The sequence below is a fragment of the Typopeltis vanoorti genome, chromosome 21, assembly GCF_054136105.1.
Source record: "Typopeltis vanoorti isolate ZY-2024b chromosome 21, IOZ_Tvanoo_1.0, whole genome shotgun sequence".
Lineage (NCBI taxonomy): Eukaryota > Metazoa > Arthropoda > Arachnida > Uropygi > Thelyphonidae > Typopeltis > Typopeltis vanoorti.
The window spans coordinates 90,417,261-90,431,892 of NC_143569.1; the positions used below are offsets into that span (position 1 = coordinate 90,417,261).

The 14,632-nt window shown below is 35.8% G+C and overlaps 1 protein-coding gene across 4 annotated transcripts in view; it reads left to right on the top strand.

The window, feature by feature from the left end:
* Positions 1-14,632, top strand: part of LOC150095098 (HEAT repeat-containing protein 5B) — a 665,516-nt gene that overhangs the window by 468,826 nt on the left and 182,058 nt on the right. For all 4 annotated transcript variants that reach the window (XM_090410861.1, XM_090410863.1, XM_090410862.1 and 1 more), the window contains one exon: positions 6,072-6,175. In XM_090410861.1, coding sequence (XP_090266987.1) covers positions 6,072-6,175 — 104 coding nt within the window. The remainder of the gene's footprint in view (positions 1-6,071; positions 6,176-14,632) is intronic.

Below are 14,632 nucleotides of genomic sequence, written 5' to 3' on the forward strand. Positions count from 1 at the left end.
CCATTCTACAAATACTCTGGAGTATATAATATTCCTTGTTCATGTGGTATTAGTTACGTAGGTCAGACATCTAGAAGCTTCGAAACGAGAAAGAAAGAACACATAGGATATGTCAGAAATAACAGACAAGACATTTCAGGCCTTTCATGCCACTTTGCCTCTACTAACCATCACATTGAGTGGGATAAGAGCCTTATGCCATACATAGAAGATAACTACCATTCAAGAACCTTTAAAGAAGCAGCTACAGTCGTCCGTAAAACTGAAAACCTAAACAAGAATCAAGGTCTAATTTTACCAGAAATTTGGAAAACTTTTATCAGATCATTAAATGTCAAAGAAATGAACTTTCATAACAATTACGTCATGAGTCATTACGAATAAATCACGTTAATGAGACACGCACATTGTCACGCACAATACCAATTTTTTGTATGATTTAGAACCATCGGTTATAACCTAGTCTGTAACCTTCATTTTTGCTTACTGATTTGTATTCCCTGAGGATGCCAATAGAAACGGATTAGCGAAACATGTAGGAGGATAAAAATAAAGCTACTTGATAAAGATTTTATAAAAAAAGTGTAATAGTCTTATGATACTTGTATGGGCAAAAGATACCATTATCTTTTGCCCATACTGGCAGCCTATTTAAATCATTCTGCAAGCGCTCCACATCACCTTGATTAAAACAATTATTCTATTTAATTTCACATCATCAGCAAACAATTGAATATTTCCTTTCAGCTTATTTCCCATATCATTTATGTATAAATTAAACAGCAGTGGGTCCCAGCACTGAAACTTGTGGCACACCACTAGTCACCTGTTTTTGACTCGATTCTGCCTCTCCATATATATATATATACACACACACACACCACTTTTTGACATTTGTCCAGCAGCCACCTTTTTGTCCACTTAACCAGTGTCATGTCCATCCCCATTTGTTCTTATTTACGTAACAGAGTTCCCTGTGGTATTTTGGCAAATGTCTGCAAAATCATCATGTAGCCATTTCTTTATCTAACTTAGCTGTTACTCTATTATAAAAAGTTAATAAATTACTAAAGCATATTATTCTCACAAAACCCGAGCTGATATCCCATCTAATCCCACAGCTGTATTTATATTGAGATTCTGCAATATTCTAAGAACCCTTCTATTCATCTACCTCTGTTCCCACATCAGTGTCTGTCACATATGTTAAAGCAGTAACCTCACTAGGATGATATACCCTTGCAAGGTTGTCACTCAGTAACTGACGTATTTTATCTGCTTCTGTCTCCTCGTGGCCATCATCACTTATTAAGGTTAATCTTCCATAGTCATTCTTTAGGATTTCCTTTGGCCTGCTTGGCTGGCTAGATTATTCTCATAATGTGCTTTTGCTTGCCTTGTATTGTTCAGGAGTTTGCTGGTCACTTTTCTCTTTATATATCCTTCACAGCATTTTCTTCTTCTGCACCTCATGCTTAATGATATTATTCATCCATCTAACTCGTATCCAGTGGTGAGCTATGGAAATTTTAACAAAGGGCTCGCATCGTCAAGCAAAAAAAAAAAAAAAAAAAAAAAGAGAGAGACTACTTAGCCCTTATAATACTTATATTGCCGACTTTGTAGAGCTTCTGACAGATATGATAATTTCTGTAGGATATCAATCATTAATGCTAGATCTTTTAAAAATTTCAAATTGAGAAGTCGGTTTAAAAAGCCCTTATATTTATCGTTCGATGCAAACTGCTTGCATAAAGCTGGGTAATTTCTCCATACATCAAGAGCCATTCGCAAACTGCAAGCTGCTCATCATGGTCCAAACACACGGCCGATCTTTAAAATTTCGATACCAAGGTTTTTTGCAATTGTATTTAATTCTTGTTGATTTTTTTGTGATCGATGATAAAAAGCATATAATTTATCCATAAATATTTCAAATTGATTTATTTTATTAATGTTTTTTTATCGAATTGTCTAATGCTAATTGTAAACGATGAGCTACGCAATGCCAAATCACAATGTTGGGAAATTTTTGTAGAAGTTTGATTGCAACAACTGATTTGTTTCCTAACATTACACTAGTTCCATCAGAACAAAATGCCAAGAGGTAATTTTTTGAATAGTTATCAGAAAATCCATATGAATTCAAAATAGCAATTATAGTAGCATGTATGCATTCCGCTGTGGTATTTTCTAGTTCTACAAGATTATTAAACAAGAGGCTCGCAAATTTGAGAAAAATTTAACAAAGGGCTCGTGTGAGCCCCTTATAGCTCACCACTGCATCTAATTTACCCTCCTTACCTTTAGTATACAGTTTAATATTGCTTCCTCTAGATGGCCCTTAACTAGATGTTATGCAATACTAACATCCTTACTGTGCAGTGTTTTATGGCATGGCATAGATTTAAGCTTCTTCCTAAGCTTGTCATAATCACCTGCCTTGTAGTTCCACATATACCCCTTTTTGAGAGAATATTCCTCATATTTTACAATCTCCCAAGTCAAGACCACATGGCAATCAGAGGCAATGTGGTCACTTTGGTTATGGATAGCTCTTCTGATCCTATGACCAGGTCCAATACTCTCCCACTCTAGTCCCCACCATCACATGCTGCTTTAAGTAATTATTTCTTAGTAGGTGTTTAAATTCTATTTCCTTCCTGCCATCTGATTTTTCTTCCTTCCAATCTATGTTTCCTTAGTTGAAGTCACCCCATAATAACCACTAGACCTGTACTCATTGTACTAATTTGGCGATGCATGTCTTCCAGATCATCTGTGAAACTCCCTGGCCTATAACAACAACCAACTGTATATTTGTCTTACTGGCCTTAATCTCGCACCATAACGGAAGAACCAATTGTTTTTCATATTCAGGCTCAGTTTTCCATGCAATACCTGTAACTTTTCTGGCTTGGGCCTTATAATTTTCATAACTAACATCATTCTTATGCACACATATATTTCTTCCACATCATCTTTTTCTTAAGAATCTCTTGCTTAATAAGATTATCCGTCCATTTCACTCTTACTATATTTATTCCTTAGGGACACATTCCAGTATTACATTTTTAAGTATTTCTTTTTAGTGCTTTCCATCTTGCAACTGTGACTGAACCTAGAATTCTCCGTAGTTTCTCTTAATTTTCTGTTTTATAGTAGCTTGTAACTTTTTTTCTGAATGGAACATCCATTGCCATCACTCACTACAGGCAGAACAGTCATGTCTTTAACTGAAGTCCACCCTAACTCAGACACATTATGAGGTCTAATGCCCTTTTGCCTTGAGTTCCTTCTGTCACATGTGAGGAATTTTCTCAATCATCTTTCTCGTAAGAAAGAAAATTCAGTTCTCCTTAACTTTGATAATACTGAGATCTGCAGACAAGATTTCTCTTCTTGTACTGACCTACACAAGAATTGTGTGCATCATCCCAGGACACTACATTTCATCATAATTTTTCATATGAGATTTCATCACTATACAATTAATGTTTGATTAAAATCATTCATGATGGTTGCTCATTTAGTAGCCATGAGATTGATTTGCCATTCCATTTCATCATCACCAGCAACAGTTCCACTAGCTCTGTAACAACATTTGACCATGTATTTGATCTCATTAGATTCTGCCTCACATCAGACAGCTTCATAGGCCACTGCCACATGAAAATTGTTACTAATATTGAAATTATAGCTTTCTACTCTGTATTCATCTAATATCATTAGCACCACACACCTTCCTCTCTTGCTTATTCTTTCTAAAAAATGCTGTGCCCTTTACACTCAGTACCAGCTGGTGTATCTGCATCTGAACACCAGTTTTCACTAATGGACCACAACATATTCACGAAAGCAGCAAACTGTCCCACTTTGTTCCTTATATTTCTGGCATTCGTGTACAGACATAAGTTAGCTCTAGGCTTTTTCTCTGTTCGTATCCAGTGCCACACTTTTGCAGACGTCCTTGTGTATGCCTAATAAATTCGAACCAGATGAGCACACAATCATTTTTTCATCATAATCACTTCCAGGATTATGCACATTTATATCATTACAATTATGTAGCTTAATTGCTCTTACAGATTCTCATCATTCATGCCATCATGATCTAGTTTCTCTGACTCTCCATATTTAGGTCTCGTACCAATAAACAGTTCTTCAAACTCCTGACATGTAATGCATTCAAGTGCAGGCTAGCTTTCATATATAATTTCATTCTTCTATTTGACCTACACAACAAACTGTTTGCCACCATAGCCCTTCTCCTTTATTCAGTACTGTCATATCTTGGTAATAGACCAACAATTTTAACTTTCTCACTCTTGCTTCTTCCAGCAAACCTTTCATATCCTTTCTCACACTGTATTTATCTTCATTCTTCATGTAAAGCATTAAATTCTCTATAAATCGAGAGTTTTGGCTATTGGAGGTAAAACTGTATTTAATGCATATTAAAGTTCATGTTCCAAAAGTCTACCTGTGAGCTTAATAATATCAACTTGAAAAAGACAGTGATGGAACATATCATTGAGATATCTCCCTATCTTAGTTTCCTGTCAATATACTGAAAGGAAGCCAACAGAAGATGAGCAGACCAGAAATGAGGGGACATTTGTTTATGTTTGTAGAGTAAACTGAGTTTTTTGATATAGTGTGTTAATCTCATGGAAGAAGACATGGCCATTATTTTCAATCTCATCAAGAGGACATTCCCATAGTTTCTATTTCATGCATCTGAAATTTTTTCAAGATAATATTGACAAGCTTCTACTCTCTAAAATCTATAGATAACCTTCTTTCTGATTCACAAGATAGCTTCTTAAATTTTTATAAAGTCCAACTTGATCCCCATCCCATGCAGGAGGTTTGTTCGTATGGTCTGCCATAGTATGGTCAGAGAGAGAGGGGGGGGGTCAGCATTTGTATGCAAAGAACATCAGTGTATGAAACCAAGAGTCTGACAAATCAGGTCTTGCCCATTATGTTTCTTCCATTCAGTTCATTGTAACAAAACTAAAGTCCTTAAAATCTGGTCTCTATCTACTAGAAAGACTGTACAAAGTTTGAAACTCCACCACGGACTACAATATTTTCAAAAAGAGCGCCACCAGATTACTTCTCTTCTTGCTGCTGCCCACAAATAGACTGACTTTTTTTTTTAGACAACGTGCACAACACTGATTTGCTATAGGCTTGCAGTCTCTCGTGGAGTAATTAAAAAAAATAAAAAATAAATTTGGTTGCCGCTACCTGACCACCAAAGTCCAGCATACATCCAGATGATGGTGGCCTTAACTTCACTGTCATCAGCATTCTACTCATAGAATGCTGATGACATTGAAGTTAGGTTAGTGAAGATTTTAATGTCACAAGTCATGCATTCTTTCTTTATGATTTCAGGAACATTTGCAGCTTTCTTTGTTTTAGACTGTCTAATAAAATCATACAAAAATTCATATACCATAATCCATAAATAAATCAAAATTCTTCTTGAGTATTGATAAACAAAAATTTATGTGCTGAATGTAAGCACAGTATTCCTACACAGGCTCGATTTCACATTGAAATATCTGATATTATACTCATCCTATTAAGGAAGAATATGTCCTTCCTTTGTGGTGGTTAGGAAACTTTTACTTCTGTAGCTATTTCATGGATTAAGTTTCTTTTGGAGAATGTGCTAGAGTAGACCAAAAATGAGGAGACAGTTGTTTGTGTCTGTAGAGTAAACTGAATTTTTTGATATAGTGTGTTAATCTCTTGGAAGAAGACATGGCCATTATTTTCAATCTCATCAAGAGGACATTCCCATAGGACGAAATCTGAAGAGTGAGTGTGTGTGTGAAATAATAATAATAAAAGCTTGTGATCTTCAAGTGGCACTTTGAAAGAAATAAGGTAATAAATCTTTTTAATAGATAGATCAAGAATAGATTAATCTTGTTTCATATTAAAATTCATTAAATTGGGCAAAAAATGGTTGATTAAATTTTATGACAGATAAGGTGGAGGAATATATGTATGTATAAATATATTTATTTTCTCACCATACAAAAATTTTGCAGATGAATTCTTAGTATTGCACTTGTCTGACTTGGTTCGGATGGCTTTTATGGCAGCGACATCTGATAGTGATCCATTAAGACTCGAGGGATTGAAAGCATTACAGGTAAGTATTGTTCTACTGTTATTTCATTTAATATTTTTTATTTATAACAGTTATAGTTCAATGCCAAATTTATGAATGTAAACGCATGCGAGTTCAAGTGCATCCCACAGCACCTGGGCCTTAAACCTAACAATTAATATATTTATGCATGTAAGTTTGACATCTATTGCAGTAGCAGGCAGCCTTTTAGCTTTTGAAGTGATCAAGTGCATCATATTAATTTTTTTTTTTTTTTTTTTTTAACATGATGCACTTGCTCTCCTTGGGACATGCTTTCCACAAGCCTACAGTAGCAATCAATGGGAATTTTGGACCATTCTTCCTGTAGGCATGTAATGAGATCTTGAACTGTTGTTGGGCAGACATCCCTTGACCTCACCTGATGTTCCAGTCAGGGCTGTTTCCAGATTAGATCACGCCCTGAGGCAAACAATTAAATATTGCCCCTAATGGATTATAAGACAAAAATATAAGAAAATCTCCAATTGCTATTTTGTTTTTATTACAAGAGAAACATTAATGCAAAACGATTACATAATAATATTAATTAAATGATTGCTCTATGGGGATATCGCACAATAAAATTATAAGCTCTTCTAAATTTAAATTATAAGGTATGTCCGCCTCTATCGATATAGTTGCTAGACCAACCAATCTTTCTTGGGTCATTGCTATTCGCAAATAATTTTTAATCAGTTTAAGCTTGGAAAAACTGCTTTCCACACTTGCTACACTAACAGGAATTGTTAGAGTACAGGCGGCACCTACTGCAATATGGCTGAATGAGCACCCTAATTAAGCCACGCCATGAAGCAGGCCTCTGTGCTGCACCCTGTTGATGGTACTGGTTTCAGTACATCCCACAGATGTTCAATAGTGTTGAGATCAAGGCTCTGTGGAGGCCAGTCAAGTGTGGTGACGTTCATGTCCATATATCATGCAGTTGCAGCAGCCTTATGACATGGTGTATTGTCTTGCTGAAAGGGACAATGGTCAGTTCCATAGAAATGCCACAAAATAGAAATATTACGAATGTTTAGATTCCTCTTGGAGTTCAACGTTCGTGGCACGACAAACAGAGGTCCGAGGCCAAACCAGGAAAAACAGTACCATACCATCACACTGCTACCTTTGAATTTCATTGTTGGAGTTACATACTCTGGTAAGAGACATCCGTCTCTTACCAGAGTATGTAACTCCAACACACCCATCCATCAACCACACCCGTCCATCTGCTTGGTAGAGGGTGTAGCATGATTCGTCGCTCCATAACACAGTTTTCCAAGCTTCCGCATCCCACTATACACACTCTTTGCACCACTGAAGATGACTCCACATGTTGGTTCGGGTAATGTGAGGCTTGCACATTACAGTGCTACCATGGAAACCCATGATGTGAGCCTTGGTTTTGAATATTCGTGTCTGTAAATCCATGTGTGTGTGTGTGTGTGTGTGTGTGTGTGTTCATAGGACTGGAGACTGGCTAACTCAGTCTCCAGTCTTTCTTTCAACTTTTAGTTGAAAGAAACCAGATAAAGGTTCTTCACTTCATAAAAAGGGAATCAAACCCCCAGGTCTCTCAAACAAGATGTATTTCGGCTGTAAATGGTACAAACTGTGATTAAATTTATTATCTTCAAAGTATTCCAAGCATATTCAATACTCCCCAAAGACTTTTCTGTGAATGCTATCATGTGATTTTCTAAATCTATAAATAAAAATATGGAGCTGCAGATTATATATATAGATAGATAGATAGATAATTTTTTTTACTAGTATCTGTCTTGGCATCAAAATCGGGTCAACTGTCATCTATTTCTTCAGAATCCTGGTTTATATTCACCTATATTTTCTTCAGTGTGAGGTAAAATTCTTTTAGTATAATATTAGATAAAATTTTGTTACTTGCTGACAGGAGTGATATCACTTTGTGATTTTCACATTCATTTTTGTTTCCTTTTTAATCTCATCTTCATTATACCCTCTTTTACCTTGCGGCATCAAGGTTTTATTAATCATCGGACCTCAAACCATTCACAGGATAAGATGGTCAGCCCTACACCCCAGTGTATTCTATGTCCTGTAGTGTTGAGTTCTCAAGGCCGGTTTGCCTGCTTTGCAGGATGAAAAACCCCAGGATAAACTGGGGAAAAAACCCTACTGTCCACGCCCAAGACTGGCTTACTTGGCTATGGCTGAGGAAGATTCTTCAGCTCCTCACGTCACCAACAGGAATCGAACCCAGGACATTCCTTCCCCAGGCATATGGTTGCTAAGCACACAGCCACTAGGCTAACCATGCAGATTTCCTTTATATATATATATATATATATATGAAGACCAATTTGGATTCAGAAAGAATAAAGGAACAAAAGAGGCAATACTCTGTTTAAGAACAATAATAGAAAGAAGATTAGACCTTAGTCAAAATACTTACATTTGCTTCCTTGATTTAGAGAAAGCATTTGATAAAGTAAACCAGCAAATACTCCTAAATTGTCTAACTAATATCGGCATAGATTTGAGGGATAGGAAAATAATTTATCAAATTTACAAAAATCAAAATGGACAGATTAAAATCAATGTAAAGGAGAAAATAATAAATATCAGGAGTGGAGTAAGACAAGGATGTATACTTTCACCACTTTTATTTAATTTATGTATTGAAAAGGTCATTCAGGAAACTAAAGATAAAATAAATAGTGGCATAAAGATAAATGGTGAGCAAGTCATGTGTATAAGATTTGCTGATGACATAACCCTTGTAGCAGAAAACAGAAGAATGTTAAAAACAATGTTAGAATTATTAAATAATAACCTTGAAAAATATAAAATGAAAATCAACACAGATAAGACTAAAATAATTGTTACAGGCAAAATCCCTATCAATACAGCGCATATAGACATCAGCAGGGAACAAATAAAACAAATGAAAAGCTTTAAATATTTAGATAGCCTAATAACAGAAGATGGCAGAACAAGAGAAGACATAAGATCAAGAATAAACAACGCAAAAGCCCAATTATCTAAGATGAAAAGCGTTTTAACAGGAAACCTCAACCTACAATTGAAAAAAAAATTAGTAAAGACATTGATATGGAGCATTGCACTGTATGGATGTGAAACCTGGATTCTATGCAGAGAAGATGTAAGAAGATTGGAGGCTTTTGAAATGTGGTGCTGGCATCGCATGAACAAAATAAAATGGACAGAAAAAAAAAAATCAAACCAACAAGTCCTGAGAGAGATAAACGAAACAAGAACTCTAATAAAATCGATCAAAATTAGAAGGGGTAGGTGGTTTGGACATATACTTCGGCATGATGGACTTGTGAAAAGAATAACTGAAGGCAAAATAGAGGGGAAAAGAAGAAGAGGTAGACCAAAGAAAAGCTTTCTTCACCAAGTCAAACACAGCATGGGTTTGAGGAGTTACCAGGAGGTTAAGAAGAAAGCCAATGACAGAGCAGAATGGAGGAAATTGCTGCTGAGCTACCAGTCCCAAGACTGATGCAACTGATGATATATATATATATATATATATATATATATATATATATATATATATAAATTGGAATGATTTAGTAATTCTTTCCATTCTGAGGGTGTCTTCATTTCCTGATATTAAATTTAACAATTTATATATATATATATATATATATATATGTGTGTGTAGTTAATTCGCCTCCACCATAACTGATGAATTTGGCTACTTTTCCATCGACACCTGTGCTATGCTGTCTACAAACTACTTTATACTTCTACTTTGTGTTACTGAAGGTTTAAATATTTTTAATCTGTTCAAAAGTTTCAGCAAGTTCATCACTGTTTGTGAATTTTTTAAAGTACTCTCTCCACTTTCTTGCTATTCATCTCTAGTGGCTATTTTTCCATTATTATTGTTGATTATTCCTGTTTTCATATGTCGGTTTTGGTTTCATAATTTCAGAGCTATTTGTCTAGGGTTATTTAACGTAAAGTATTTCTGTACTTCTTCAATATGATTATTTTATTTGCTCCCATGCAGCTCTTTGTATTTCTGACCAGTGTAATTATCAGATGGGTTATTAAGGCAATTGATTCTTTTTCTTTACTGCCAGTTTATAAGGTAGAAGATGAATTTCATCTTCTACCTTATAAACTTACATTTATTTATTATTATTATTAAAAATAATAATAATAAATAAATAAATTTTGAGGTAGCGGTCATTAGTGCACCCATGGTACAAAAGTATTATAAGTTTACAAATAAAACTTTTGGGAGTGGGAATCAAAAATAAAAAAAGTTCATATTCTTCATTAAACCATTTTTTATGCTGTATTAAAAATCACCTAGATAAAGCTGAATTCCAATTGAGTTTTCTGCTGCTACTTTTATGCTATCCTTGATATGATTCCAGATATTTTCAATATTTTCATTCTTTACTATCTGCTTATGCTTATTTTTCAATTTTTGCTTTAATTCACACTTATATTTTCTTCTCTCTTCTGTTTTATCTGGTATGTTAATACTGTATTTCAGATAGTTCTCATATGCTGTGAAAAATATTTACTGTTTATTTTGACCCTAAGAATAGCATCAATTAGGAAATGGTCACTATCACACTTGGTTCTTCTGAAGTTCCAGATATTCTGGATGCAGTTCTTATGTCTTTCTCTGATTATGATATTGTCTGTTTGATTAAATGTATATCCATCAGGAGATTTTCTTTACCATAAACATAGTAATTCCAATAATTCATAATCTTCTTCTTTTCCAATTTTTGCATTGAAATCTCTTAATAAGATAATTATATCCTGTCATGGATTTTATTCAAGGATTAGTTCAGTTGTGCATATCATTTTTCATATTTTATTTCCTTTTCCGCAGCTTTTGTGGGTGTATGTGAATTAATAAAAGTTACCTTAAACCATTTTGCTTGTACTCTTAGCTTGTTTATTCTTTCATAAAAATCTTTAAATTCAATCACCTGACCATGTTTTTTTTTTTCCTAATGATGAAACTTGTTCCAAATTCATGTTATTCAGAGTTGTTTCCACCATAAAGTTGCAAAACGTTGTCTTTATTCAAAATGCCTTCCCTCTATGTGTCTCTTGTACTGCTGCTGTATCCATTGTATATATCTATTTTCGTGTGTAATTTCTTGAAATGCTCTGACTTTATATAAGCATCTCACATTCCGTTGATCCTATTCAGATTCCATTATTCTAAGGTTTGGTTGAATAAGCTGCACTAAACTTATGCTCCTGCATTTTATTATTATTGTAAGTGTTTTTCATTGAAATTAATCATTAAATGGAAATCTTAACAGCAGGTACTAAGGAGCAGATGACTTCAGCACAACCTGTAAGTACTTATAGCACATTAAATCAGCTATTTATCAGGTTCTAAATCAGCCACTTGTAAGCACCCACTATTATTACTGTATGAAGTAAAGATGGTGGCAACAAAAGCCAACGATGAACTAGCACCCTGTGTCTCGCCAACACAGTGAAATCGATCACCACCAACAAATCCACAACATGCCACAGCTTAAAACTGGTGTCGTAGATTAAAAAAAGTTTATATTCTGCGAGTTCAGTTGTCACTGACTGCATGCTTCCTGCGCAAAAATATGTCAATTGCTGCACAAGCTATTTATCAGCCTCAAGAAGTCCTTTTTCTGTTTGCTGTGCCTCTCTTCTGTAAAACAACTCCTGAACATAGGTAAATGAGATGAAACCTCGAACAGTACATCAATGCTATGAATGAAGCGTTTTCCTCCAAAATATGAGCAGTGGAAGTTAAGCTCGAACTAACTGATGGCCAACGCTGCAACACAAGTTCACCCTTGCCTGCAAATGAACTCCGTGACCTAATTGCATCAACAATATATGACTCGATGGAGGCCATAAACAAAAAAAATTCAACACCATTATTTTGAACTTTCCGATGGAAAATGGAAAATCATTAAAAGAAGACATCGTCATATTAGCAGAAGAATGCAACATCAATTCTAAAAATACCATCATTTCGGGCCCATAAATAAAAGAAAGGACTGAATGAACTTTCCATGCCTCATAAAAGTGATTATGACACGCTGACAAGCACATCTAAATTAATAACAGTGATCGACAACAAGTTCAAAGACACTTGCCCCCAATTGTGCATACATGCTCAACCAGACCTAACATTTGCCCAGAGGGAACAAGGATTCCATCTTTGAAGAGAACTTGAAGAAAAATGCCAAAATGGAAACACCAGATGGATCATCGACTACAAACAAGTTAAATTAGAGCAAAAATCAAGTGATGCCACTAGTAGTCACCATGGAAACCAGTATGTAGGTACTGCACAGGAAATGTGCAAGACCCTTGTAGTCAAATATAGGTATTCCTTGCTTAATGTGGGATTTGATTAATGCGATGAAATTAATTGTGACAATCCCTTTATTTACGTGGCAAGAGTTTTAATTAACGTGCCTTTAAATTACCAAAATTCCATACCAAAATACGACAACATTGCTACAAACCATGGACTGCAACAACATTCAAAGCCTATTTTCTTAAAAAGACATTCTCAAAGGCAGTAGAAACAACAACGGGAGAAAATACGATTAGGCTTCAAGAATTTTGAAAAAATTTTAATAATATTATTATTATTATTATTATTATTATTACGGGTGACTCCAGGGAGTCCTTAGACTCATCGAGGGAGGCCCTAAACATCATGTCCACACAACTATATGACATTCTCACAGTATCTATCATACCTTGCCTTGAACTTACTCACGGTCATAGCAACCACAACAGACTCTGGCAGCTTATTCCACTCATTTGCTACTCTAAAAGTAAAGAACCCAGCTCTAACACCCTTGCTAACCACACTCTTGCCCAGCTTCCATAGATGTCCCCTAGTTCTCCCACCACCAGTCCTGATCTCAAAAATATCCTCTGAATTAATCCTATAGAAACCCTTTAGCAATTTGAATGTCTCAATCATATCTCCCCTTTTCCGCCTATCAACTAATTTCTGCAACCCACAAATCTTCAACCTGTTCTCATAAGGTTCATTCCATAGACCTGCTATCATCTTGGTCACTTGCCTCTGGATCCTCTCCATCAAGAAGAAACCTTGGTGACCAAATCTGGGCACAGTAGTCGAGATGAGGTCTTATCAAGGCTAGGTACAGAGGTACAATAACTTGCTTGTCTCTGCTCGTCAAAGTATTTTTCAACAACCGAGTGAGTTGATGAGCTGATTTAGCCACTTTTGCAATGTGCCCCCTAAACATCATCTCCCTATCCACCAACACTCCCAAGTCCCTGGCCTCATCAATCTCATGGAGTACAGTTCCACCAATGTGGTATACTGCTGCTAATCTTTTCACCCCGAAATGCATAACCTTACATTTTCTCACATTAAATTGACATCCATTCTCCTTAGCCCAGAAGTCTAATCTATCCAAATTGTCCTACAAGATTTTGACATCTTCTGCATTCACTATTGCCCTACCTAACTTTGCATCATCAACGAACATATGAACTGTTCCTCTTAGATCCTTCACTATGTCGCTAATGAACAAATTAAACAGCAGTGGTCCAAGAACAGAACCCTGCGGCACACCACTAGTCACAGGCCGTCTTTTGGACTCTACTCCTGAATAAAGTACTCTCTGATATCTCTCCATCAACTACCCACCTATCCATCTCACCAACCCTATATCCATTCCCATATGTTGTAGTTTATGGATTAGAATTCCATATGGTATCCTGTCAAATGCCTTAGCCAGGTCCAGCAGTATCACTGTAAACCCATTACCCTTATCCAGGTCAGCTGTCACTGTGTTATAAAACTTGAACAAGTTACTGAGGCATGATCTACCTTCACAAAGCCATGCTGTCCCCTGTACAGTATCTCATTTTCATCAATCCATTTCTGTATTTTTCCCTTGACTACTTTCTCTAAGACCTTGACAACAACTCCTGATATGCTGATCAGTCGGTAATTTGCAACAGTAGTCTTGGATCCTCCTTTATGCAGTGGAACTATTTTCCTCTCTTTCCACACCTTCGGGACTAAACCAGACCCAAGACTCAGATTAAACAACATGGTCAAGGGCACTGATAATTCTTTAGCCGCTTCACGTAAGACCCGTGCTGGTATACCATCCAATCCCACAGATGTATTCACGTTAAGATTCTGTAATAGACTATTCACCTCCACTTCATTCATCACAATTCCCATATAAACTAATGGTTCCTTCATTTTTTCAATGTCACCACCTGGATGATATACTCTTGCAAAGTGCTCGCTCAGTAATTCCACTATATCGACTGATTAAGATTCTGTAATAGACTATTCACCTCCACTTCATTCATCACAATTCCCATATAAACTAATGGTTCCTTCATTTTTTCAATGTCACCACCTGGATGATATACTCTTGCAAAGTGCTCGCTCAGTAATTCCACTAT